The sequence below is a fragment of the Microcaecilia unicolor genome, chromosome 7 (genome assembly GCF_901765095.1).
Source record: "Microcaecilia unicolor chromosome 7, aMicUni1.1, whole genome shotgun sequence".
Classification (NCBI taxonomy): Eukaryota; Metazoa; Chordata; class Amphibia; order Gymnophiona; family Siphonopidae; genus Microcaecilia; species Microcaecilia unicolor.
In genome coordinates this window covers 179,600,914-179,626,299 of record NC_044037.1, presented here as the reverse complement: position 1 = coordinate 179,626,299, position 25,386 = coordinate 179,600,914, and the positions used below count along the sequence as shown (strand labels likewise).

The 25,386-nt window shown below is 43.5% G+C and overlaps 1 protein-coding gene across 5 annotated transcripts in view; it reads right to left on the bottom strand.

Annotated features, from left to right (window-relative positions):
- Window positions 1-25,386, bottom strand: part of CFLAR (CASP8 and FADD like apoptosis regulator) — a 216,857-nt gene that overhangs the window by 70,690 nt on the left and 120,781 nt on the right. For all 5 annotated transcript variants that reach the window (XM_030208689.1, XM_030208693.1, XM_030208692.1 and 2 more), the window contains 3 exons: window positions 16,384-16,519; window positions 15,255-15,337; window positions 1,266-1,317 (listed from right to left, as the gene is read on the bottom strand). In XM_030208689.1, the coding sequence (XP_030064549.1) occupies window positions 1,266-1,317; window positions 15,255-15,337; window positions 16,384-16,519 (271 nt within the window). The remainder of the gene's footprint in view (window positions 1-1,265; window positions 1,318-15,254; window positions 15,338-16,383; window positions 16,520-25,386) is intronic.

Here is a 25,386-nt window from a genome sequence, read left to right as displayed (position 1 = left end):
CCAGACGAAGCACCACCGTCCGACGACATCAGCAGACGAGGAGGTCTCGACACCACCGACGCCGCCTTCCGATGTCGCCCCGATGCAGAGGGCCGATGCCTCGATGCACTCGATGCAATCAGGGGCGAGGATGAAGGTCCGGGCGCTGACGACGTCGATGCACTCGATACCCCCGGTGCCGATGCCGACGAAGAGCCCGAGAACAAGATGTTCCACTGGGCTAACCTCGCTACCTGAGTCCGCTTTTGTAAAAGGGAACACAGACTACAGGCCTGAGGGCGGTGCCCAGCCCCCAGACACTGAAAACACGACGCGTGCCTGTCAGTGAGCGAGATTACCCGGGCGCACTGGGTGCACTTCTTGAAGCCGCTGGGAGACTTCGATGTCATGGGCGGAAAAATCACGCCGGCGAGATCAAAAGTCGAAATGGCGAAAATGGCACCACAAAAATAGGGAGAAGAAAACTTCGACCGAGGCCTAACTAGGGCCTACCCCGACGACGAAAGAAAACTTACCGGGGCGAAAAGCTCGAAATACGGGAAAGGAAAAAAACCAAAAGGTCTCCTCCCGAAACACTTCTCTTAATTTTTTTCTCTCAAAGAACGAGTCGAAAACGACGCGCGAGGTCAACTTTCCGGGGCACGAACGGCGAAACACGACCATACCGAGCGCGGACAAAAGAAGACTGGCCGGCACGAGCCGGTTTCGGGCGGGAAGACGGCCGCGCATGCGCGGTGCGCATCGGCGCGCGAGGGCTAGCAAAGGCTTTTGCTAGTGAAGATTCCGAATGGAGGGGCTGCCGTGGACGTCACCCATCAGTGAGAACAAGCAGCCTGCTTGTCCTCGGAGAATACAAGCTACATGGACAACCTTGCTGATCTAATACAGGTGATCAAGAGACTGGTCAAAACAGGTGAGAGAAATCAACATAGTATTTCTTATGGCTTGGCAATATTTATTTGAATCAGATTTGTACACCACCGTGTGTGCTCTTTTTAAATCAGGGAGGTGGTACACAAATATTAAAATAAATTATTGATGTTAAATACAGTTGTGGCTTTTGCTTCATTCCATAAAATTGTCTTACAAAATTTATTTTGCAGGACTGTAATTGAGTATGGCCTACAGATCACCTGAAGAAGTTTAGATAAGGCTGCCAGAGAAAAACAGTTTTATGTGATCCATCATGTTGAAATGCTGTTCTAAGTAACGCCAGCAGAATGAGATTAAAATCTTTGTGTAGTTTTGTAGTAACTTCTCCCTACCTTGAGTGGCATGATTTCCATTCATTGATCCTTTATTTTCAGTAACACGGTTCTAAAAAATATAATTAAAAAAAATCACACAGCAAATTAAAAAAAAAAAGAATTAAACATTAGTTTATTATAAACAGGTAACAACATTCAAATATAATCTCAGAAAAATGTGTGTTCCTGGTCATCTGGGTAAACCAAAGTTATGTAATCAGATAATCTGTCAAATAAGTATAGGTATAAAAATCCTGACAAATGCCCCCTTTTTGATAAACAAAACTTAATTCAGTGAAAGGAAATGAATACACCAGTTGGAAACATGAGCTCAGAGGAAACACCCTCAAAGCTACAGAAACCACAAGACCAGGAAGTGAGAACTTGAAGAAGTCAGAGAGCGGAAAGACTGTTGCATTTGTAACCATGATAAAATATACAACAGAATCAGTACAGTCATTTATAAGTGCTGAACAAAAGAACAACATTCCACCTTATTGTACGAGTACAAATTAACATATTAATAAATGTTAAGCTTATCAGAATGTTCCAGGTCTGAGATGACCTGAGCTAGTCCTAGTTTTTAACCCCCCTCCCCCTCCACACTATATATTACTCCTAGGGGAAGTCACCCCAATACACCTCAATTCAGACTGCTACAGAAGCCAATGGCAAGTCCATATTGCTGCTCTCCATCCATCCTTCCCTCCTCCTCCCAGCAAATGCAGGTGCAACCTTTCTCTGTAGCACCGCCTCCTATTCACGTTCATCCTCGCCCACCACTTCCATCCCATGACACTCCTGGCCGAGTGCTGATTACTACCAGCAGAGGAGGAGAAGGACAAAGAGAGCGACTGTACATTCAAATCAAATCAAATCTTGACTACCACTAAAATCCCCTTTTCAGGATTTAGTGCGGTTTACATCATAAGTAAAACCTAATTTGAGCACAATCTTATAGACCGTTATCCTTCTCCTCTACTGCTCTGGTGCTGAATGCAAGAATTGCACTGTTCTATAGTGTCCTATGCATTTCAAAATTTGCTTTCAGTGCCAAAACAGCAGAGGAGGAGGATGTGGCCCAAAGTGAAGCTTTTCTTCTTCTCTACTGGTGGCAATCAGAACTAGGCCAGGGGTGCTGGTGTGGAAATGTCACAGGGAGGGAGAAACTGCTGCAGGAAGGAAGAAATCTGGGTATCTATGTGCTGAGGTGGGGAAGAGAATTGCAGAAAGGGAAATATTTGGGTATCTGTGTGTGAGGAGGGGTGGGGGGCTACAGGAATAGACAGAGTTGGGTGTCTGTGTGCTGGGATAGGGAAGCAGCCGACGGACAGCTATGAGTTGGGTATCAGAGGTAGCCCTTGAGACATATAGCCTTATGTGAAGTAGTTTGACTGTTTCATGGGGAGGCAAAGGGTGGGGGCACATTAGCATATTTATTTGCATACATATACATCTCACACATATTCATTATGGTCATTCCCAAAAATATCAGACCAAATAGGAAGCCAGTGTATCGAAACAGTGAAGATATTTTGTTTCCCCTCCCTAGCACTATTCCTTTCTCTTTCTCTCCCTCATGCCACTCTTTTTCCCTCCTTCAGCACGCACTTCACACAGTGTCTAGCAGCAGAGAAAAACAATAACATAAAAGCCTGAAAATGGTCACTCAGAATCTCACCATACCATACTAACAATAAATCAAAAAACAGCACCAGCTTTTCCTATAAAAAAGTCAGCAACCCCAATACACGTCAATTCAGACTGCTACAGCTTCCTACACAGAAACAGAACCCTTATGTTAACACTATCCCTCACCTTCTTTACCACAGAAAAAAATAGGCCATCACTAATTAAAGAATGAGAAACTATAAATTAAAAATAAATATGCAAAAAAAAAAAAAAAAGGAACCAAACACAACACAGAAGAGTGGGAGTGGAGTGGAGGAGTGGCCTAGTGGTTTGGGTGGTGGACTTTGGTCCTGGGGAACTGAGGAACTGAGTTTGATTCCCACTTCAGGCACAGGCAGCTCCTTGTGACTCTGAGCAAGTCACTTAACCCTCCATTGCCCCATGTAAGCCACATTGAGCCTGCCATGAGTGGGAAAGCGCGGGGTACAAATGTAACAAAACAAACAAAAAAAAAAAAGAACAAGTCTCCACAACAGCACACCAGGCAAAAAAACACAGCAGAGAAGAAGAGGTAACTGGTGCCTGTAAATCTTTATTGCACTTCTAAAAGACTTGACACCAGCCATGTTTCAGGTGTGACTCCTGCATCAGGAGTCTCTGGGATCTTCAGAAATAAAAATCAAGTGGAAGAAGAGTGCTGCAAACATTGACGAATTGCGGGTGCAGTCCTGAAGTTTAAGCATAGATCTTCGGTGAGAGAATGGTTATTTTCTGCCCTCACAGTTATTTATGTACTATTGCCAGTCTGGATTTTCGTTTCTCAAGATCCCAGGCATCACAGCTGAAAAACAGCCCACGTCTTAGAAGCGCAATAAAGGTTTAATGGTACCAATTACCTCTTTTGCCTTCTCCACGCTGTTCTTTTGCCTGATAAAAGAAAACGGAAACACCCCAAGTGCAGACCACACTTTCCCCTGTAGTGAACAAAATACAAGATTGAAACTGTTGATTTCTATCAAAGCTTACATTTTTCATGCTCTTTAAGAAAAAGTATTTTGTACCTTTGATCATTTTATTTTGCAATTTTGGTTAGTTCTTCTACTCCTGGTCTATCAGTTTTGGATTGTCGTTTTTCTCTTAATTTTGTTTTTTCAAAATCTCGGTTCGGTTCATTTTGTTTTGTTTTCCTCATTCGTCCTGTTGTCTTCCCTTCCTTCCTCCCTTACTCTGACGTTGATCCTCGTGTTTTTATGTTTTTTTTCCATTTCTCTTACCTGCCTTTTTATGATCCTATAGTTAAATTTTATTTATCTGTCTCCCCAGTTCCAGTTCTTATTCTCTTCTCCACTTCGTATGCTTACCTCTCTAATTCTAAAAACCACCAAAACATAAGGGGGAATTTTGACTAAAAAAATTAGACGAGAAACATAGATAAATTCCATTGCAAGGTAATTCCCATCCAAACAGAATAATACAAAAATCTTTCAGTATTGCTAAAATTTTGAAGATCCCTGAATCTGTAATTGTCCTCTGAAAACATATGAGCATGTCCCTATATAATTATATATAGGGGATATGTATTGTTTAAATGGATTGAATGAAAAATTTTAGAAATACTGAAAGATTTTTGTATTATTATAGTGTTTGGATGGGAATTACCTTGCAATGGAATCTCTCTAGTTCTCCCATTTCTTCAGTCTCCTATTCCTATCTTTCAGCCATTTTCTAGTCTCCAATTTTCGTTTCTCTACTCATCCCTCACCAACTCCAGCTCCCTCTCGGCAACTCATCCCCTCTCCGCCTCTAGTTCCTTTCTAAAGTCCATCGTACCCAGGATCCCAGTCTCCCTTTAACTTCCCATTTCCATCCTCTGTCGCCTCCTTCAAAGACCTTTCCCCTTTCTTTTGCTCTCATCTTCTCCACAGACCTCTTCCTCTTACATTCCTAGTACCCAATCGCCACCTCTTTCCCTATACACCCTTACTCTGCACTTGGCTCTTCTCCTATATTCATTCACCCTACCTGTCCTCCTTCCTGCATCCACTCATCTGCTCCTCCCCGTCTAGCTTCCATTACATATGCCCCTCCTTCACCTGGCCCCTAGGTACTGTCCTGCTCTACCTTCTTCCATCCCCTACATCCCCTAATGGACCAGCTTAATTCCACCAGATCACCTACGATACTCCTGCTAAGACGTCGACGCTTACTCTGACCCCAATGTTGTACTCAATCTCTCACTTCTTCCCTCCATCCTTTACCATTTTCCTCCCATTCTCCTTCCCTTTCACCTATCATATCCTTGTCTACCTTCCCTATTCTAGTTCATTACGTTCTTTTCACATGTCCTTTGTAATGCCTTTCATAATGTAAGTAGTTATGATCATCACAATTTATAATACTGTTCCTACATTTCCTTGTTTTTACTGTATTCTTTACCATGTAAGATGCTTTCTTTTACTATGTAAGTCGCACTGGACCTGCTGTATGTGGGAAAGAGCGGGGTACAAATGTAATAAATAAATAAATACATCAGCCTCCTTCCTCCACTGCCATCTGCCAGCATCTGACCCCTGTCTCAGCTACTAGCCCCCGACCATGTCTAACACCAGCTCTATACATTCCTAAAACTGACATATTCCAATCATCAATGGAACCAACCTTAATTGTCTGGCCATTTTAATTTTCCTGTGTTCCTCTGTCTTCTCTTAACTCTTTTTCCAGGATTCTCCTATCCATTTGACATTTCTCTCTCCATGTCCAACATCCACCTCCCCTTCTCTGCCCTTCTCTTTATCCTCCCCTGTGTCCTGCATCTGTTTCCTTGCTCTTACCCAGGTCCAGGACCTCACATTTATGACCCTGCCCTTATCCTTCCCTGTGTCCATAATCTCCCCCATTCCTTCCCTCATGCCCAGCTCCCCCTCTCTGTGTCCTGTCCCCTTTGGCCAGAATCCTACCCCCCTTGCATGCCCTCTCTCTACCTTGTCCCTCCATGTGTCTAGAATCCTCTTCCATTCCTTGCCTCATGTTTAGCATTCCTTCTCTATATCCTTTTTCTCCCTCCCCCTCCAATTTAAAATCTCATTATTTCTCTACCCCCTTTTGTCCTTATTCCCCACTACCCTGGTGCACTTATATCTTTTCCTCTGTGTCATATTTCCTGCCTGGCCCTCCCTCATTTTAGCTCTCTTCCAGATCTTCCTGCTCCCTTTGGCAACAGCTCTTTTCCCTGCAACCCTGCCACTTTGGGACTTCCCAGCCGCATGCCAACTAACAGCTCTGCAGTGTCCCGCCATGAGGTTCAATAGCCTTGGAACGTCGGAAACCGGAGGGTGAAGTTTCTGGGCTCGGTTCCTCTTCCCCATGTCGGCAAAAACCATCTGGTTCGTAGAGGTTTCTGGGAAGCACACCATCATGTCCCATCTCCATTCTGATTTTAACTCCCAACTCTCCTTCTTTCTTAAATAAATTTTCCTTCCCTCATTCTTTCCTTCCATGCTGATGACCATTTGACTCTAATGCCTCAAGGTTTCTTGTTTTAACCACCTCAGCTAATCTTCAGCTCTGCACTATCATCCTACTTACCAGTATGGCCACTGACTCAATCTTGTCTTTTTTTTTTCAACTGGTCTCCAGCTCAGTTCTTCCCCTCTCTGACAATCATCATCTGATACCTTTCACACTTAACTACCCTTCCTCAGAGTCTTGTTCAATCACCACCAATACAATTAGGAATCTCCAGGCTTTTTCCATCGCTGTCCATCTCTCATCTCATCTGCTGTTACAGTGTGTCAATGAGGCAGTCTCTTTCCATAACACGTTACTCTCCTCCACTTTTGATGCTCTTGCTCTTCCCCTTCTCTGCCATAAGACATACCAAATCACCATCTTGGCTGACCTTTAAAATTCTGTCATTCCTGTATGTGTTCTGCATAGTGTTGCTGCCTAAAATCCACGCTGACTACCTTATGGTCTGCTTTTATACTTGCTAAACAAGACTACTATGCCTATCTGACAAACTTTCTTCCCTCCAATCCTCACTATCTCTTTGCCACACTCAAACATGTAGAGTAGCTTTCTAAAATCATTATTTATACATAAAGGGAATTTACAAATGTAAATGTCATGCAAGACATTTAAAATGACCTCCTTTACTTTTGATTAGAAAATTCAGTTCTTAATATTATGAGGATAATTTTATAATTGGCCATATAACTTGTGCATAAGTTATACCTATTTTATAAAGGAAACTGTGGTAACGTTGCCTGAGGCTGGCTGCAGGACCTTGCACAAATGTGGCACACACATGCACAGGTTGCAGGTAGAAAGTCAAAACACTTTTATTTATGTACATAAAAGGAGAATAGTCAGCCCTGTTTCCTCACAGGATTGGATAAAGTCTCTCAAACACAGTCCCAATTCCTGTAGCCTGCCCCTGGCTTGTTTACACTTTTCAATATGCAATAACTTCCTTTACCATAATCACAGTTCCAACAGCAAAGGATGATTAGCCTACCTTTTCATTACCTCACTTGTGATCACACATCCCTGGAGGCATAGACTTGAGACTCATCACACAGGAATGCAAGGCTCTAAGCTAAAGTCTCTCCTCTTCCCTGGAACTCCCCTCAGGTACTGCAGCCAACCCAGAACTCCTTGGGAGAATCCTTGCTCCGGGCTCCTCATGGAGACCTCTTCCCTTGGGGCTTCACTAATCCACTCTGCTCAAGGGCATTTAACCACCTCCCGGCCTGAGCCCCACCCCTGTGACTCAGTCTTTGACATGGCAGGTTAGCGCTAACTGTAAACAAAAGTGGGAAGTTGAAGAACGCTGGAGAAAGCCAAGGAACACAAGATGATCATCAATAATCAGGACACTTTATTGCAAATGCATGCAAGACCTGACACGGCACCATGTTTCGGCACTAAGTGCCTGCCTCAGGGATCATACATTGTTGCATAATGGACCCTGGAAATCATAAATCTGAGGAAATGCTATAATTAAAGTAAAATCGGTCTTTAAAAGACCTTTGTAAATCATGGGATGCTAATTGCAAAGTGCAGTGTAAAGTGGCTAAATGCAACCTCAGTGAGGGAGTGTTCTTAGGGACACCTGCCACTATACCACTCACTCCCTCACAGAAACATATGAGCATAATTGTCATTATAAAGTTTCCCCCACCCCCTGAAAGCTCCCACACAAAGTTACACCTGCTCTGAAGCACACACAACGTTTCCGGTTTTATTTTGCATGTATTCACATATTTCATAAACTATGCACTTAACCAAAAATTCTACCCCAGGGAATGTCTTAGCTCAGATCAGAGAAATGTAAGTACACAAGGAAAATGTGTTAACAAGCATATACCCCCGGCAACTTTATAAATGCTTATTTCTGAAAAAAAAAAAAGCCCACTAATTTATCCACAGAAATGGTTTATAAAATTACCTTTATGGGCCTGATTTTAACAGGATGCCTACGTGAGAAGTACAAAATGGTACCTCTCTTAAGCCCAGGGTCATAGCCACGGGTGGGCCTGGGGCCATCTAGTTTGGGGTCAGGCCCACCCAGCAGAGGTGTCCCTAATGTAGTTTCTGGCTCCGCTGGTCGCAGGCACACAGCGATTCCCATACACTGCCTGCTGCTAAGTGCTAACCCGGAAGCCTCTCCTCTGCCGCAACTTCTGGTTTCTGTCTAGTCAATATGCGGCAGAGGAAAAGTTTCCGGGTTAGCACTTAGTGGCAAGGAGGTCGTCAAGCACCAGGCAGCATGTAGAAATCACTATCACTGCCACTAACCCGTAGTTGCACGAAGACAGTTGTGGGTGGGATAAGAGAAGGGAGCGAAAGATGCTGCACAGAGGCGAGGGAAGATGGGGGAAAGATGCTGCACGGGGGAGGAAACATGGGGAAAGATGCTGCATAGGGGAGGGAAGACAGGAAAAGATGCTGCACGGGGGGGGAGGGAACATGGGAGAAAGATGATGCACGGGGGAGGGAACATGGGGGACAGATGCTGCACGGGGGAGAGAACATGGGGGACAGATGGTGCATGGGGGAAAGCTTTTGGAAATGTGCATAGCAAATGTCTTAGAAAAGGAAATGCATTTCTGTTCTATGTCTCCAGTGTTGCAGTAATGCTAAGTTTAACTTCTTGGGGTTCCCATTCAATTTTTTGTCTAAATATTTTGATTTTTAATTTGTGATCCCTTGTTCTGTATTTGGTGAGGGTCTGTTGGTGTGATAGTAATGGCAGGTGGGAAATCAGAGAGGAAAGGGAATCGGGGGAAGGGGGCCCTCCTTTATTTTCTGACCTGGGCCCAAGCAGGTTTAACACCAGTTCTGACCCTTGCTGTATAGCTGGTGAGGATTCACAAGCATTCCCAGCTAGGGACCTCCTCCAAAGACGGACAGAACTCCCTTCTACCAAGCTCTGCAGTTGGCAACAGCATCCTTGAACCATCAACAACTAAGCATGTGTGGGGTGTCGGCATCAATGGCTCAGGGTCATTGCTGCTGTCTGCCAAGCTTGGTAAGACAGAGTTCTGGCCACGTTCAGAGAAAGCCTTCAGCTGACAGAGCTTGGGGATCCTCATTAGCTAAAGTATTTATATTTTGAGGAGGTGGTGGTAGAGCGGGGCAGAGAAAATTTTGTGCCTTCCCACTTTGGGCTCAGGCCCACCCAAAACTGGCCGTCTGGCTACGCCACTGCTTAAGCCTCTTTTGTACAGGCAACATAAGTGCCCATGTACCTTTATAAAATAGGCTCCCTGAACCAGTCCTTGCAGTACACAAATGCTGACACACTTTATACCTGCTCCAAAGCTGGTATAAATGTGTGCATGTATTCTATACACATATTCATATTTAACAAAATTTGTACGTACATCACAACTCCACCCGTTATGACCATAGTACACCCCTGAGGACATGTGCATATAAGTTTGAACTGTCTTGTTGTTGCATGCACTTTTATATGAATATACCACTGCACAATTTTACAAAAGGTATTTTCTGCATGTAAGCCAGGCTATACATAAAGAAAAATCTTTATAAAATTAATGCTTCTTTGGTAGCATTACAATTACCACTGTTAACACCTTTTTGAAGCTGCTTTTAACTCCTAACTCCTATTCACCTGTTCTGTACCCGTGTCTGTTTTATCCATAAGTAATTCCCTTATCCCTTATTTGTCTTGTTTGTCTGTCTTGATTAGATTGTAAACTCTGTCAAACAGGGACTCTTACATGTTTAGTGTATAGCGCTGCGTATGTCTAGCAGCACTATAGAAATGATAAGTAGTAGTAACAACAGGCACAGGCAGCTCCTTGTGACTCTGGGCAAGTCACTTAACCCTCCATTGCCCCAGGTACAAATAAGTACCTGTATACAATATGTAAGCCGCATTGAGCCTGCCATGAGTGGGAAAGCGCGGGGTACAAATGTAACAAAAAAACCCAAACATTCTTTTGTATGTATAATTTATTTACTACATTAAGAATACTAAGTCAAGCCATGGGTTGCTTTTGCAGGGTGTGGGGTTTCTATTTTGTATTTGATATCTCAGTTTTGCTATTAACTTGTATTATGCTTATGTTATTAATAACATGTATTAAAAAAAAATAGGAATATTAATTCATATAGGGCTTCTGATTTTCAGTGATAATTGGAAAACCCAGATAAAAAACCGACGCTCACATTTTAAGTCCCGCTTGCTGCTGCCTGCAGAAGGCTGAGAAGCAGGCTGAATGGCAGGAAAGAAGCAACAAGCTCCTGTCACTCTACAGAAAATCCTAGCGTTAAGCAGGTGGGAGGAGGTGGTAGATGTTAAGGGATGGGGCTGGGAGAAGGGGGCTGGGGATGATGATATGAGATTACGGAGGGTAGAAGGGGGTTATGTTGGAAGATAGCAGAGGGGTAGAAGGGAATTGAAAAATTGTGTTTTGGATCACTGAACGGAATCCACCTAAAAAGATTTTAAAAAATTTATTTTTGCCATCTGAATACACCAATAAACCCTTATTTTTCTGATGTTGGGAAAGCACCTAATTGACAATAACAAAACATCTAAATTTCCAAAGAAGAAACCCCTAGAATTAAAAGCCCTACACATATTCAGGACAAATGTGGACAGATGATGATTGAAAGCTGTCTGCAAAGACTGTAGATGAGAAGATGAAAAATTTTTCAGGACATTATTATCTATAGGCATGCTTTAGACTTGATCTGTTTACATGTTTCATGCATACTTATACTGTCCCTTGCATGTCTTTGCATCATTGTACATTTTTCATATTCTGTTGTTTAAAAATATACAACTCAAATACATTATGTGGCCTTTTTATTAAGCTGCACTAATAAATGGGCTTAGCACGTCCTAACATGGGACTTTCCTGCACACTAAGGCCATTTCTAGCACAGCTGTAAATTTAGCCTTTTTCAATTATATCTTTTTCTGGTCATATGCTAATGTTAGCATTGGTGTGTGGGCACTGAAAAAAATGAACGCAGGAGCACTTACCACTTCTCCTAATAGGAAGTGCTAAGGGCTCCTATGTTGTCAGTGTTATTGAGTTAGCGAGGGCTAATGTCAACATGCTAGCTTAAAAGCAGTTTAATAAAAGGGCCCCATAACAAGAGTTTGTTTCATTAATATACACAACAGACTCTACACATTCAGTGTGAAAAACAATTCACAGCACAACAAAAAAATGTTTTTCGTGTGCTACTGGGCAAAAACCATTTGTCCTATACTAAATTCAGTGTGCGTATTCCAAATCCGAAGACAGAATTGTTGTAACATGTCAGAAAATTTTGTTATGCATAAGTTTGCCCAAATGAATTAAGCACTTGGAAAGCATTGAATAAATTTTTACAGAACAAGTTTCATTCCAACAATTATCTGATCTACATCAAAGTTTTCGTAGTAAACAGTATATGAAAATGGAATGGAATAACAAAATGTCAAAAAAGCCTTGTATTCCAGTTTAAAAGTCTTACTTCAGCAAGGTCCAGTACTGTTAAAAGTGCTTCAGGCATCTACTTTTGCGTTTGTGACCGGTCATATTTTCCCGTTGCAAAAACCAGCAGTAGTCCCCCATCATGTTGGGATTCCAGCGGCCTTGATATCTGTTCTCCATTGTAAAAATGTCTTTATGGAACCTCTCTCCATGTTCGTCACTTACGTGTCCCAAATTGGGTGGGAAAAAGTCAAGATGGGAATGTAAGAAATGCATTTTCAATGACATTCGGCAGCCAAGTTGTTCATATGCTTTAAGCATGTTGTCTACTAGTTCAGCATAGTTTTCAGCTCGTCTGTTCCCAAGGAAGTTCTGCACTACTAGCACAAATGCATCCCAAGCATTAATATTATACATGAATAGGCTTTGCATGTATAACTTAAAATCTAGACATGTCAGGCAAATTCGGAGTTCATATTTGGAATTGGCAGGTTCAATTTAGTATAAATCACATATTTTTCTCTCAGTAGCAAAATCATTGTTGCGTTGTGAGAAATATTCAAAAAGTAACTGTCAGGTTGTTCAATGTAAAGTGGAAACAATTTCGCACCACCAAGACACTGCCTCGATCAAGCCATCCCTGCAAAGTCAGTAGTCATGGGTTAACTAAACTGCTGAGGAAGAATCACGGTGAGGCCAAAGATTACTTTAAAATAACTCTCTGGCTAAGACTGGGAAAAACGTTAACTGTTAATTTTAAGATTACTCCACAACATTTCCTGTATGGGAGATCGGCAATAAAGGAACCACTGCTGAAGAAAAGACATATGACGTGCTGCACAGCATTTGCACAGAAACTTGAGATACTGCACATATATGGGAGAAGCTTCTACGGTCAAGAGGAACTTTTGGGTCTCAATACTAAGAGATGTGTATGACGTAAAACAAACAGCACATCTCCCTGCTGATAATGTCCCTATGGTAAAGCATGGTGGTGGCAGCATTATGCTGTAGGAATGCTTTGCAATGGTGGGGACAGGGAGGTTTGTGAAGATCAAGGGAAAGACAGATGGTGCAAAGTACAAGCAGATCATGAAGAAAAACCTGCTCCAGAATTTCACAGGCCTGAGACAGGAAAGAAAATTCATTATTGAGCAGGATGACGATACTAAGCTAAAGCATGGAGAGAGGGTAGTTGGTGTCTGGAATGCCCTCCGGAGGGAGGTGATTGAGAATAAAATGGTGACGGAATTCAAAAAGGCGTGGGATGAATTAGAAAATGAATGGTATAAAAAACAAAACTTAAATGGTTGTATTTGTGTTTGCATGTCAAGTGGCATTTAGATGGCGACTCCAGCTGTGAAGAACTAAGGCTGGTGCTGGGCAAGCTTGTACAGTCTGGATCCTATATATGGCAATCCAGTTTAGGATGGGCTGGAGAGGGCTTCAACAGAAACTTCAGTAATTTGGGTCATGAGAACATGGCTGGGGCAGACTTTTACGGCCTGTGTTCCACAAATGACAAGATGTATTTGGATAGGCTGGAGTGGGCTTTAGCAGCAACTCCAGAAGTTGGAACCTAAGGATAGGGACGGGCGGACTTCAACAGTCTATGTCCCAGAAAATGCCAAAAAGACAAAGATTAAGTATTTTATATCACACTCTTTGTTGGTTTAATCATGACTTGATAATGAGTGCGACTATTGGGCAGACTGGATGGACCATTCAGGTCTTTATCTACATCATGTCATTTTACTACGCAAGCAAAAATGGATTGGCTCAGCAAAAGGAAAGAAAATCCTTGTGGCCTAGTCACAGCCCAGAACTGAACCTAATAGAAAATTCTTCAGTCTGAGTGATTCCACAGTTTGTTGCAGTGACCCTTCCGGGCTCTGCCCGGTTTATTTGTAGATCATTCCATCTCATCCTACCACTGTCCTGTTCTCTCAGTTCATGGGTAGGGTTCTGTGCACTGGCATGTCCACCCATGGGCTGTTGAAGCTGCCCTTATTGAGGGTCTCCTGGACATGGTCTGTGGAGCTCTTTGTACTGCCAGGCATCTACAAGTATTCTGATGCTACCTACAGTGAGCTCTGTCTTTTTCTGGACTACAGACAGATCTGCCATTCTCGTCTAGCAGGTTACTCACGATTTTCAGGAGGAGTTGGTCCTTGTGGTTCTTTGTGTCAGTCTGGCTTTGGGGCTTACTCAGATGCCTCAAGGTGGCAGTTCTATAACTATGGTTTCTTATGTTGCTTTTGTATTGGTCTGCTTGCAGGCAACATAGGAGCAGAATAGTCCAGATATTCTATGGCCTAGTTAGTGTAAGTCAAGGTCCCTTTATCTCTCTTTACATTTAGGCAAAAGTTTCGGTCTTTCTCCCCACTCAGCAAGCTCCATGGTGGTGGAGAAAGAGACTCTGGGATGGATGCCAGCCAGGTTTGCACCCCCCCCCCCACCCTTGCTTAAGTGTTTATTGTAGGATAGGTATTCAGGATGAGGGGGCTGGCACTTTGGAAAGTGGAGTCCACAGGGCTTTTGCCTTTCTATCACCTGAGGCCTTGAAGCTTTGGTATGTCCCATTCATCTGGACTGGTCTAGCAGGATAAGGATGATGAGATTTGTTCTTATCTGCTAATTTCCTTCCCTTGAGTGCTGCTAGACCAGTCAAGGCCTCGCACAGGAAGACTATGGATTCAGTTTATTTTTCAGCTTCTCCTAGCCTTTGGGACAGGTTCTCTGTCTGGAGATTATGCTGCTCAATTCTGTGGAGGTTGGGTTTCTGAGGTTGTCTAACCATATACTTGAGTTTTTTCAGGGCTGCTTTGGCAACAGCAGCTCAAATACATTCAGATACACTAGGTAGTCCCCGAAGGGCTTATGAGCTGAGGCAATGCAGGGTTAAGTGACCTGTCCCTAATCACAAGGGCAGCAGTGGGATGTGAACAAAACTCCCCTGGTTGTCAGCCCAGTGTTCTAACCACTAGGCTACTCCTCCACTAGTGATGGCGTCACTGAAAGTTCAGTATTCTCTTCCTCCATTTGTTGGGTGGGAAGCATAATCCATTCATCTGGACTGGTCTAGCAGGACAGAGATTATTTTTGCACACTGAAATAAAAGCTTGCATTACAAAGATGAGTAAAACTCCTACTTTAATGCACTAGAAATGTATTTATTAGATAGCAAAACGTAAAAAATATATAAGGGGTGACAATTATTGCAAAGCACTGTACATCAAAAAAATGAAGAGGTGAAATATTCTCATGACACTGGGTCACTAGCCTGAGACAGAGAACTCACTCTCTATTAAGATAAAACATTTGGCTCCCACTATCATCAGTCAACAGATCGTAGTGCAAGAACAGAGAGATGAGACAAGGGGTATTGCCTTCAGAATGTAAATCCTCAACATACCAAGGTGCTGATGGCCAGGTTAGAAAGTGGCATCTGAATTGCATTCACGTAGGACTGTTGAGAATTTCTGGACAAGCTGGGTGCTGAAAATTGAATAGTAATTATAATTTTATACTTGTTGTATATATTGTGTCATATACAAACATGCCTTTAAGGTACTTTAGAATCTGAAAGTGTTCAGCACTATTAAATGTCTATATGTGTATTTTATAAAACAGGCAGGTACATTTAACTCTACTCAAACTTCGTCCCCGAGAACACCTACATATGTGTCCTGTAAAATTAAGCACAATCTTGTGGTGTGCCTATTTTATGTCTACATACCTATATACAATTTTATAATAGTCATTTTCTGTGAGTAAAACATAGTTTACAAAATTATACTCATAATTGAGATCCAATCTCATGTTGAATCAATATAGCTATTCAGAAAATCAGACTGGTTAGGTATTTCATCAGAACTAATTTGGAAACAGCATTAGACACTCTCTGCCCCTACACAGTGATATAATAATGCTAGGCAGTAGCGTATCAAGGGTGGGGCAGTTGGGGCGGTTCGTCCCAGGTGCAGGCAGACGGCTATTGGCTCTGATGGTCCACTGCCCCCTCTGACGTTACTTCCTGTTCTGGGGTAGAGGACTGGAAAAGCTGACAGCTGCATGCCTGCTCCTTTCACCCCCTTGGTAGGAGGCAAGGAGGTTAGAGGAAAGGTGGTGGGTGGCGTACCTTGAGGGGGTGACACACCAGGGGGCAGGAGTGATGCGTCCGGTGGGGGGGGGGGGGGGCACAGTAGCGACCTGCCCCGGGTGGTGAACAGGTTAGGAAGCCACTGATGCTAGGCACTAGAACTGAACATGTTTAGTTCCATTTTTACATGAGTATCCTTCCTGAGTACCTATCTATAGAAAACATTTGAGAGTTAATTTCTACAGATTAAAGCAAGAATTTAAAAGCATGGATGGCCCAACCTCTAACTGAACATTATTGGTTTCATTCAAAAGAGTATAAATACCACTAATCTTTTGACAAGTTGATTTTAGATGGTCTAAAATAAGGGACAGCACTCTCCTTCTCCATCTATCTGAATCTTGGGATGTCCTTAGCAGTATGTGTGGAGAAGCTTCCTTACCTGTTTGTTTGTACTTTTGAATTCTGAGCTTCAAGTCTTTCCTCTGAATGTTCTTAAAACTATCTTCCAACAAATCCAGTTGATCCGGAGCAAGGAGGTTTAGCTTCTCTAGTTCTACCACAGCAGACAGAAAACTCTACAAAAATGGTCACAAATTAGCAGAATCAAGAATTGCTCTTAGCAATAGCTCTGTAATCAGCAAAATATTTAAGGGATATTGTACACTTTATAAATAACATCAAGACAGTTATACATACAGTAACATAGTAAATGTAGGCAGATAAAGACCTGCAAGGCCCATCCAGTCTGCCCAACAAAGTAGCCAGCGTTAAGGTCTGCACAGGTTCCACTTTTTCTTGATTTAACACTGGTATTCTTAATCTCCATCTCTCCCTCCCAATTTTGGGGCACAGATCGTATAAGTCTGCTCGGCACTGATCCCACTTCCCAACTACTGGAGTTGCCACTGAAGCCCACTGCAGCCTTAACCTTGATCTGTTTTTGCCATTTATGGGACCCAGACTGTAAAAGTCTGCCCGTCATTGGTCTTACTTCCCAACCTCTGAAGCTGCCGTCAAAGCTCACTCCAGTTATGATGTCATTTAAGTTTTGCTTTATTTGGATTCCACCCTTTTTCTATATAGACAAAGATATAGCTAAATATATATATAAAAAAACTATATACATATATTTTTTAAATTTATTTGTTACATTTGTATCCCACATTTTCCCACCTATTTGCAGGCTCAATGTGGCTTACATAGTACCATAGAGGCGTTCGCCATCTCCGGCATAGAAACAAATACATAGAGTTATTATGGTCGAAGAAGGTTCATGTGTTATAGACACATTGGGATATATATATAAAATCTACAGAAAGAGAAATATATAGACAAGTAGATCAGGGGTGGGCAACCCATGGCCTGTGGCCCGCCACTGAATTTTATGTGACCTGTGACCATGGGAAGCATACAGTATACAGAAAACAGCTCACAGTACACAAAACGCAGCTCGCAAAAATGTCATTAACCAGAGTTTTGTTGTCAGTGGAACACTAAAGGATAAAACAATGGGACAAAACTTGTTTTACAGTGCTAGCAACTGTTTGGAAAGACAGAAGTATACGGTAACAGACCATTCTGGTAATAATTTATGTTCATTCATTCATCACATTGCATTTTATTGGCAGTGAATTATATGGCACATTTGTAAATTTTTTGTGTGTGGCCCACTAGAAATAGTACTAACATTCACATGGCCCTCTTTGTAGAAAGACTGCTTACCCCTGATATAGACAGATATTATATATATACTAGTAAAAAAGGCCCGTTTCTTAACGCAATGAAACGGGCGCTAGCAATGTAATGAGTTCCTGCCATTAATGTTTTCACAGATGTATTCTGAATATAATTGTTGTTTACATGTGTAAGATTTCTTTATATACAATAGTTTTTGTGTAAACTGTGTTACAATGTGGTAAAAGTTTTCCTTGTTCAGGCCCTTCAATCAGTTTAACAATCACATCAGAAGAGCTCCTTACTCGTGAGAATGCAACATACAGTTGCCCATGTGAGACTGAAAGTGACAGTGTGTTTTACAGACAGTGTAAGAGAGAGATACACAGAGTGATTGTGTATATGTGTGTGTGACAAAGTGATTAAATGTTTGTCTTCCCTTCCGTTCTGTGCACTTGCCTCCACTGATGTTTGTACCTCTCTGTATATGATTGTTTGTTAGAGATTCAATCCACTCCACTTCCCTCCTCCAAGTTCCATTCTGTCTGATTGGTTCTTCATTCCTGTGATGTTGCGTTTGTTTCCTTGGCAACTATGCAGCATTCCGTTTCCTCGACGTGAGGGCGGGGACAGTGAGAGCCAATGAAACGCTGAATGACAGACTTACGAACCCTACACTGCCACAGTGCCACGGACTCAGCTTCAGAATGTTGGAGGTGCTTTTTATTATATAGGATATATACAGTGGGGGAAATAAGTATTTGATCCCTTGCTGATTTTGTAAGTTTGCCCACTGACAAAGACATGAGCAGCCCATAATTGAAGGGTAGGTTATTGGTAACAGTGAGAGATAGCACATCACAAATTAAATCCGGAAAATCACATTGTGGAAAGTATATGAATTTATTTGCATTCTGCAGAGGGAAATAAGTATTTGATCCCCCACCAACCAGTAAGAGATCTGGCCCCTACAGACCAGGTAGATGCTCCAAATCAACTCGTTACCTGCATGACAGACAGCTGTCGGCAATGGTCACCTGTATGAAAGACACCTGTCCACAGACTCAGTGAATCAGTCAGACTCTAACCTCTACAAAATGGCCAAGAGCAAGGAGCTGTCTAAGGATGTCAGGGACAAGATCATACACCTGCACAAGGCTGGAATGGGCTACAAAACCATCAGTAAGACGCTGGGCGAGAAGGAGACAACTGTTGGTGCCATAGTAAGAAAATGGAAGAAGTACAAAATGACTGTCAATCGACAAAGATCTGGGGCTCCACGCAAAATCTCACCTCGTGGGGTATCCTTGATCATGAGGAAGGTTAGAAATCTGCCTACAACTACAAGGGGGGAACTTGTCAATGATCTCAAGGCAGCTGGGACCACTGTCACCACGAAAACCATTGGTAACACATTACGACATAACGGATTGCAATCCTGCAGTGCCCGCAAGGTCCCCCTGCTCCGGAAGGCACATGTGACGGCCCGTCTGAAGTTTGCCAGTGAACACCTGGATGATGCCGAGAGTGATTGGGAGAAGGTGCTGTGGTCAGATGAGACAAAAATTGAGCTCTTTGGCATGAACTCAACTCGCCGTGTTTGGAGGAAGAGAAATGCTGCCTATGACCCAAAGAACACCGTCCCCACTGTCAAGCATGGAGGTGGAAATGTTATGTTTTGGGGGTGTTTCTCTGCTAAGGGCACAGGACTACTTCACCGCATCAATGGGAGAATGGATGGGGCCATGTACCGTACAATTCTGAGTGACAACCTCCTTCCCTCCGCCAGGGCCTTAAAAATGGGTCGTGGCTGGGTCTTCCAGCACGACAATGACCCAAAACATACAGCCAAGGCAACAAAGGAGTGGCTCAGGAAGAAGCACATTAGGGTCATGGAGTGGCCTAGCCAGTCACCAGACCTTAATCCCATTGAAAACTTATGGAGGGAGCTGAAGATGCGAGTTGCCAAGCGACAGCCCAGAACTCTTAATGATTTAGAGATGATCTGCAAAGAGGAGTGGACCAAAATTCCTCCTGACATGTGTGCAAACCTCATCATCAACTACAGAAGACGTCTGACCGCTGTTCTTGCCAACAAGGGTTTTGCCACCAAGTATTAGGTCTTGTTTGCCAGAGGGATTAAATACTTATTTCCCTCTGCAGAATGCAAATAAATTCATATACTTTCCACAATGTGATTTTCCAGATTTAATTTGTGATGTGCTATCTCTCACTGTTACCAATAACCTACCCTTCAATTATGGGCTGCTCATGTCTTTGTCAGTGGGCAAACTTACAAAATCAGCAAGGGATCAAATACTTATTTCCCCCACTGTATATACTAGCCATTAATCCCGTAAAAACGGACAAGATTTCCAGCTACCCTCCTCACCGCCGCTCCCTCCCCCCTCTGTGCCGGGTCCCCTGCACTGACCTGACAGCGCCTCTCACCTCCGTGTGAAAGCGCTGCAGGCAGCAGCAGATCGCTCTACTGCTGCCTGCAGCGCTTCCACATGGAGGTGAGAGGCGCTGTCAGGTCAGTGCAAGGGGCCCAATGCGGAGGAGGGCGGGAGCGGCGGTGGGGATGGGGGGCGGGAGGGTAGAGGTTGGTGCGTGCGATGTTCGTTTCCAGGCAGCAGCGTCCGACTGTGACTCCCGTTTCCCTCTCTGTTCTGCCCTCTGACGTCATCACGTCTTGACGCGAGGGCGGGACAGAGAGGGAAGTCTCTACTGCGCATTTGCAGGTGAGTCGGTCACTTGCCATTTATATGTTTGATATATATAGATAGATAGATAGAGAGAGTGTGAGAGAGTGTGAGAGTTGCATTCTCCATGAATTCAAGTCTCACCCAAGGACATAACAGTTGTAGAGATATCTAGAACAGTTTCTGATCTCCACCTGCTAGGTACCACTGTTTAGAGGCTGACCAAAACCAAATCCATGGCCAAAATTCATTGCTCAGTTTCAGCCGGAACCAAAGCCACAACCATCATGCCCACCCCACCCCCACAGAAGATGGATCCCTCCGGGTCACAGCCCCTGCCACAGCCCATCCCCCCTGGCAAAGACCTAGCCTTCCAGGCTGCCTGACCACCTATAGTCCCTCCCTAGGCCTACCTTAAGAAGCCCTGGTGATCTAGTGGCCTCTTTGGGGGCAGGAATGAACCCCACTTTTCCTGTTCAGTACTGCTGCTCAGTCAAAATGGCTGTCGAGACTGCAGTGAAGTCCCGGCAGCCATTTTGAGACTGGAACTGGCATAAGCTGGGTAGGGTAGTGTTAATTTTAATTTATCATCCCCCTTGCAGTTGGAAAGATATCCACAACCAATTATTGGAATTTCTGCTTTGTCAAGTTTCTCATTTTTCTCTGGCATTGTTGCTAGGTAATATTAATTTAATCTTGAGAATCAATCTGATCCTGATGTGATTTCATTTCTTGGCATTTTAAATACTGTGGGTTTGGCACTTCATTCTCCTCAAACTACTCAAGCTAAGGGCCACAGTTTAGACTTCTTAGCTTCATCTTATGATTCTTCATTTTTTATGTTTCTGATATAAATTGATCAATAATTCTCTAGTCAGATCACTTCATTTCTGACTTTACTCTCTTAATTCTTTTACTGGTCATCCACCGCCTACTATAGTGTCAACAAGAAGAAAGATTGAGCCTAACGATTTTTGGCAATCAGTGTCTCCCTCATCTTGAACTTGATTCAATCTTTTACCAATTGGCATAACACACTTTCTTCAGTTTGAGATGAGATCGCCCTTTGGTGCAGAAAGTGATTCCATCTAGTCATAGGGCCAAATGGTATTCACACGACTTGGTAAAACTGAAAACAAACTGCCGGTGCTTAGAACATCACTGGTGTCTGTCGAGTAAAGTGGAAAACTGCTGTGAAAATATATAAATCTGCTATTTTCAAAGCAAAAAAAATTACTTTTCCTACTTAGGACTAGAGAATGACATAGAGGCGGGGAACTGCAGTAACCGTGGGGATGGGGCGGGGACAGATCCCACGGGGACAGGGACAAACTTTGTCCCCGTGTCATTTTCTAGTTGGAAGGGTAGAAGATGGTGGTGGGAAGGAGGGTTATTATAGTTGCTCATTGTTATTATTGTTTTCTATTTGTAATTTATACACAACAGTTGCACAGCATACTGTTCCTTTTTATACTTTAATAAAAAGATTTAAATATAAAATCATAAGTGTTCAAGGCTTCTGTAGATGAGGACAGAGCCCATGGGGACGGGGTGGGGACAGGAACAGAACCTGCAGGGACGGAACGGGGTGGGGATGGAGACAGAACCTGTGGGGACAGAGACAGAACCCACGGGAAGGGGCGGGGACAAACTTTGTCCCTGTGTCATTCTCTACTTAGGACTTTAGTGCCAAGTACCTTATCAGATGTTGATGAAAAATATTTTCCCTCTTTTTCTTGTTTGGTTACCCACGTTCAGGATAAAGTATTGAAAATTAGGAACTTAGCTCCATCTGATTTACAATTAGGGAAAGGGAATGGGACTTATATACCGCCTTTCTGTGGTTTTTCCAACTACATTCAAAGCGGTTTACATATTATATACAGGTACTTATCTGTACCTGGGACAATGGAGGGTTAAAGTGACTTGCCCAGAGTCACAAGGAGCTGCAGTGGGAATCGAACCCAGTTCCCCAGGATCAGAGTCCACTGCACTAACCACTAGGCTACTCCAATTAGTAGCTGATCTTTCCATCTCTGCTTCTGAAATTTCTCCAGCTACTCCTACTGACCGGCACTGGAATGTCTTTCTTTTGTTAGTGTTATGGAAGTTATAAATGCTATTATTAGTAGTAGTAAGTTAAGGGTTTATTATCCAAACTTTCTGTTTCTTCTTGTCTCTCCACCATCCATAACACTGGTCTACAAAAAACCCTTTTTTTTCTGTAACAAGAACAAAACATACATTTTCTGGAAGATAATTCTTCCCTGAATCCAGATCTCATTTCAGAATTTCTGTATCAGCCTCAGTTTTCATGTGATAATGGTTTTTGTAAATGCTTGTGTCGGCGTATGTAGCTATTATATGTATCTGGCAAAATGACACGCTTCTGCTACAAGAGTTCCAAAAACACTGTGTTAGTTCACAAAGAAATCAAAGATATAAGCAACATAAGAGTAAAAGACCAGTAAAAGATCATTACAAAAGACCATGTCACCTTCCTTGGAGAAATATTCAGAAAAAATAGCACGTCAGTCACGAAAAACATTCACTTTCATATCGAAGAAAGAAGATTCCATCCTTTTAATCTCGAACCTAAAAGCTCAGCCTGTTGCTTCGACAAATTTAAATCATGAACAAGATCGTTGATATCCCCTTGTGTCAAAAAGTGGGGCACATTTGATTCACAGAGGTCCTGAAATGATGGGTCGGTATGCATATCCCCTTCTCTGTCTTCTGCATGTTCGTCACTGTATTCATCTTCACTCACTATCAAATTCTCAGGAGGCACTGGTACTGGCAATTCTTCACTGTGACATACAGGTCTTATAGCAGATGGTAAGTTAGGATATTGCACAGTTTTCCTTGTTTTCGAGGTGATTCCTGCTATTTTTGTCAGACAGAAATAACAGTCTGTTGTGTGATTCGTTGGTTCCCTCCAAATCATGGGAACAGCAAAGGGCATGCGACGTCTTCCTTTTAACCAGCCTATCAGGAGTGTAACACACATCAAACAGCAAATGTGGGGAGCCCATTTGCGGTCCTGTTCACCAACCTTACACCCGAAATATAGTTCGTAGCACTTTTTTTACAAGAGGATTAAGTTTTCGTTTTTGCGATTTCAGAGTAAACTCTCCACAGATATAACAAAAAGAATTTGGGCTATTTGCACAGGTACGAGGCACTTCTTCTGAAATGACACAAAACACAAACCTTCACAAACGTAGAACTACAAGCAGTCACTTTCAACAGCAATTGTTGACTGAACTCTCAATGCTGAGATACAGGTGGCAACTGACGCAACAGAACGTGTTTGAACATGTTCGAGCATGACTCATGGGCAATGTTGCCAAACCTCCCTTATTTCCTGGTGTTGGCTTTCTAAACTAAGGGTTTTGTATTGTAATTCCTAGTATATTTCAATTGTTTTTCCAACAATTACAACTGCTGAATTAAATTAATCCACAGCAGCAGGGCCGCCGAGAAACTTGGCCGGGACCGGGACAAGGCCGCCTCACCACCGCCGCAGCCCCGCCCCCGAGGTCACCGCTCCCCTCCCCCCTCCGAGGTCGCCGCTGCTGCTGCTGCTCCCCCGAGGGTGGGATACAGGGAGGGAAGGAGACCCGAAGGGAGGAGTTCCGTCTCACAGGGAGAGAGTCGCACCGCGTGGTGATTTAAATACAGGGGGCCGGCCCGGTGGCAGATGGTCAGAGGGCGAGTGGGACTGGCACCGGGCCCCCCTTGAAGGCCCGGGCCCTGGGGATCTTGTCCCTCCGCCCCCCCTCTCGGCGGCCCTGCACAGCAGGGTACCAAAATGCAGCGTTTTCAAGGATTTTTATAAAAAGGGTAGCGTGGTACAATAAAACTGAGCCCAACAGGCAAAAACTGATTTACATAGTAACATAGTAGATGACGGCAGAAAAAGACCTGCATGGTCCATCCAGTCTGCCCAAGACAAACTCATATGTGTATACCTTACCTTGAATTTGTACCTGTCCTTTTCAGTGCACAGACCATATAAGTCTGCCCAGCAGTATTTCCCACCTCCCAACCACCAGTCCCGCCTCCCATCACCGGCTCTGGTACAGACCGTATAAGTCTGCCCTCCCCTATCCTCGCCTCCCAACCACCACCCCCTCTTCCCCCCACCTGCTCCGCCACCCAATTTCAGCTAAGCTTCTGAGGATCCATTCCTTCTGCACAGGATTCCTCTATGCATATCCCACGCATGTTTGAACTCCGTTACCGTTTTCATCTCCACCACCTCCCGCGGGAGGGCATTCCAAGCGTCCACCACCCTCTCCGTGAAAAAATACTTCCTGACATCTTTCTTGAGTCTGCCCCCCTTCAATCTCATTTCATGTCCTCTCGTTCTACCGCCTTCCCATCTCCGGAAAAGATTCATTTGCGGATTAATACCTTTCAAATATTTGAACGTCTGTATCATATCACCCCTGTTCCTCCTTTCCTCCAGGGTGTACATGTTCAGGTCAGCAAGCCTCTCTTCATACGTCTTGGAACGTAAATCCCATACCATCCTCGTAGCTTTTCTTTGCACCGCTTCCATTTTTTTTAACATCCTTCGCAAGATACGGCCTCCAAAACTGAACACAATACTCCAGGTGGGGCCTCACCAACGTCTTATACAGGGGCATCAACACCTCCTTTCTTCTGCTGGTCACTCCTCTCTCTATACAGCCTAGCAATCTTCTAGCTACGGCCACCGCCTTGTCGCACTGTTCGTCGTCTTCAGGTCCTCAGATACTATCACCCCAAGATCCCTCTCCCCGTTCGTGTCTATCAGGCTCTCCCCACCTAACACATACGCCTCCCTTGGATTTCTACTCCCTAAGTGCATCACTTTGCATTTCTTCGCATTGAATTTTAATTGCCAAACGTTAGACCATTCTTCTAGCTTCTTCAGATCTTTTTCATGTTTTCCACTCCCTCCGGGGTGTCTACTCTGTTGGAAATCTTGGTGTCATCCGCAAAAAGGCAAAACTTTACTTGTAACCCTTCGGCAATGTCACTCACAAATATATTGAACAGAATCGCGCCCAGCA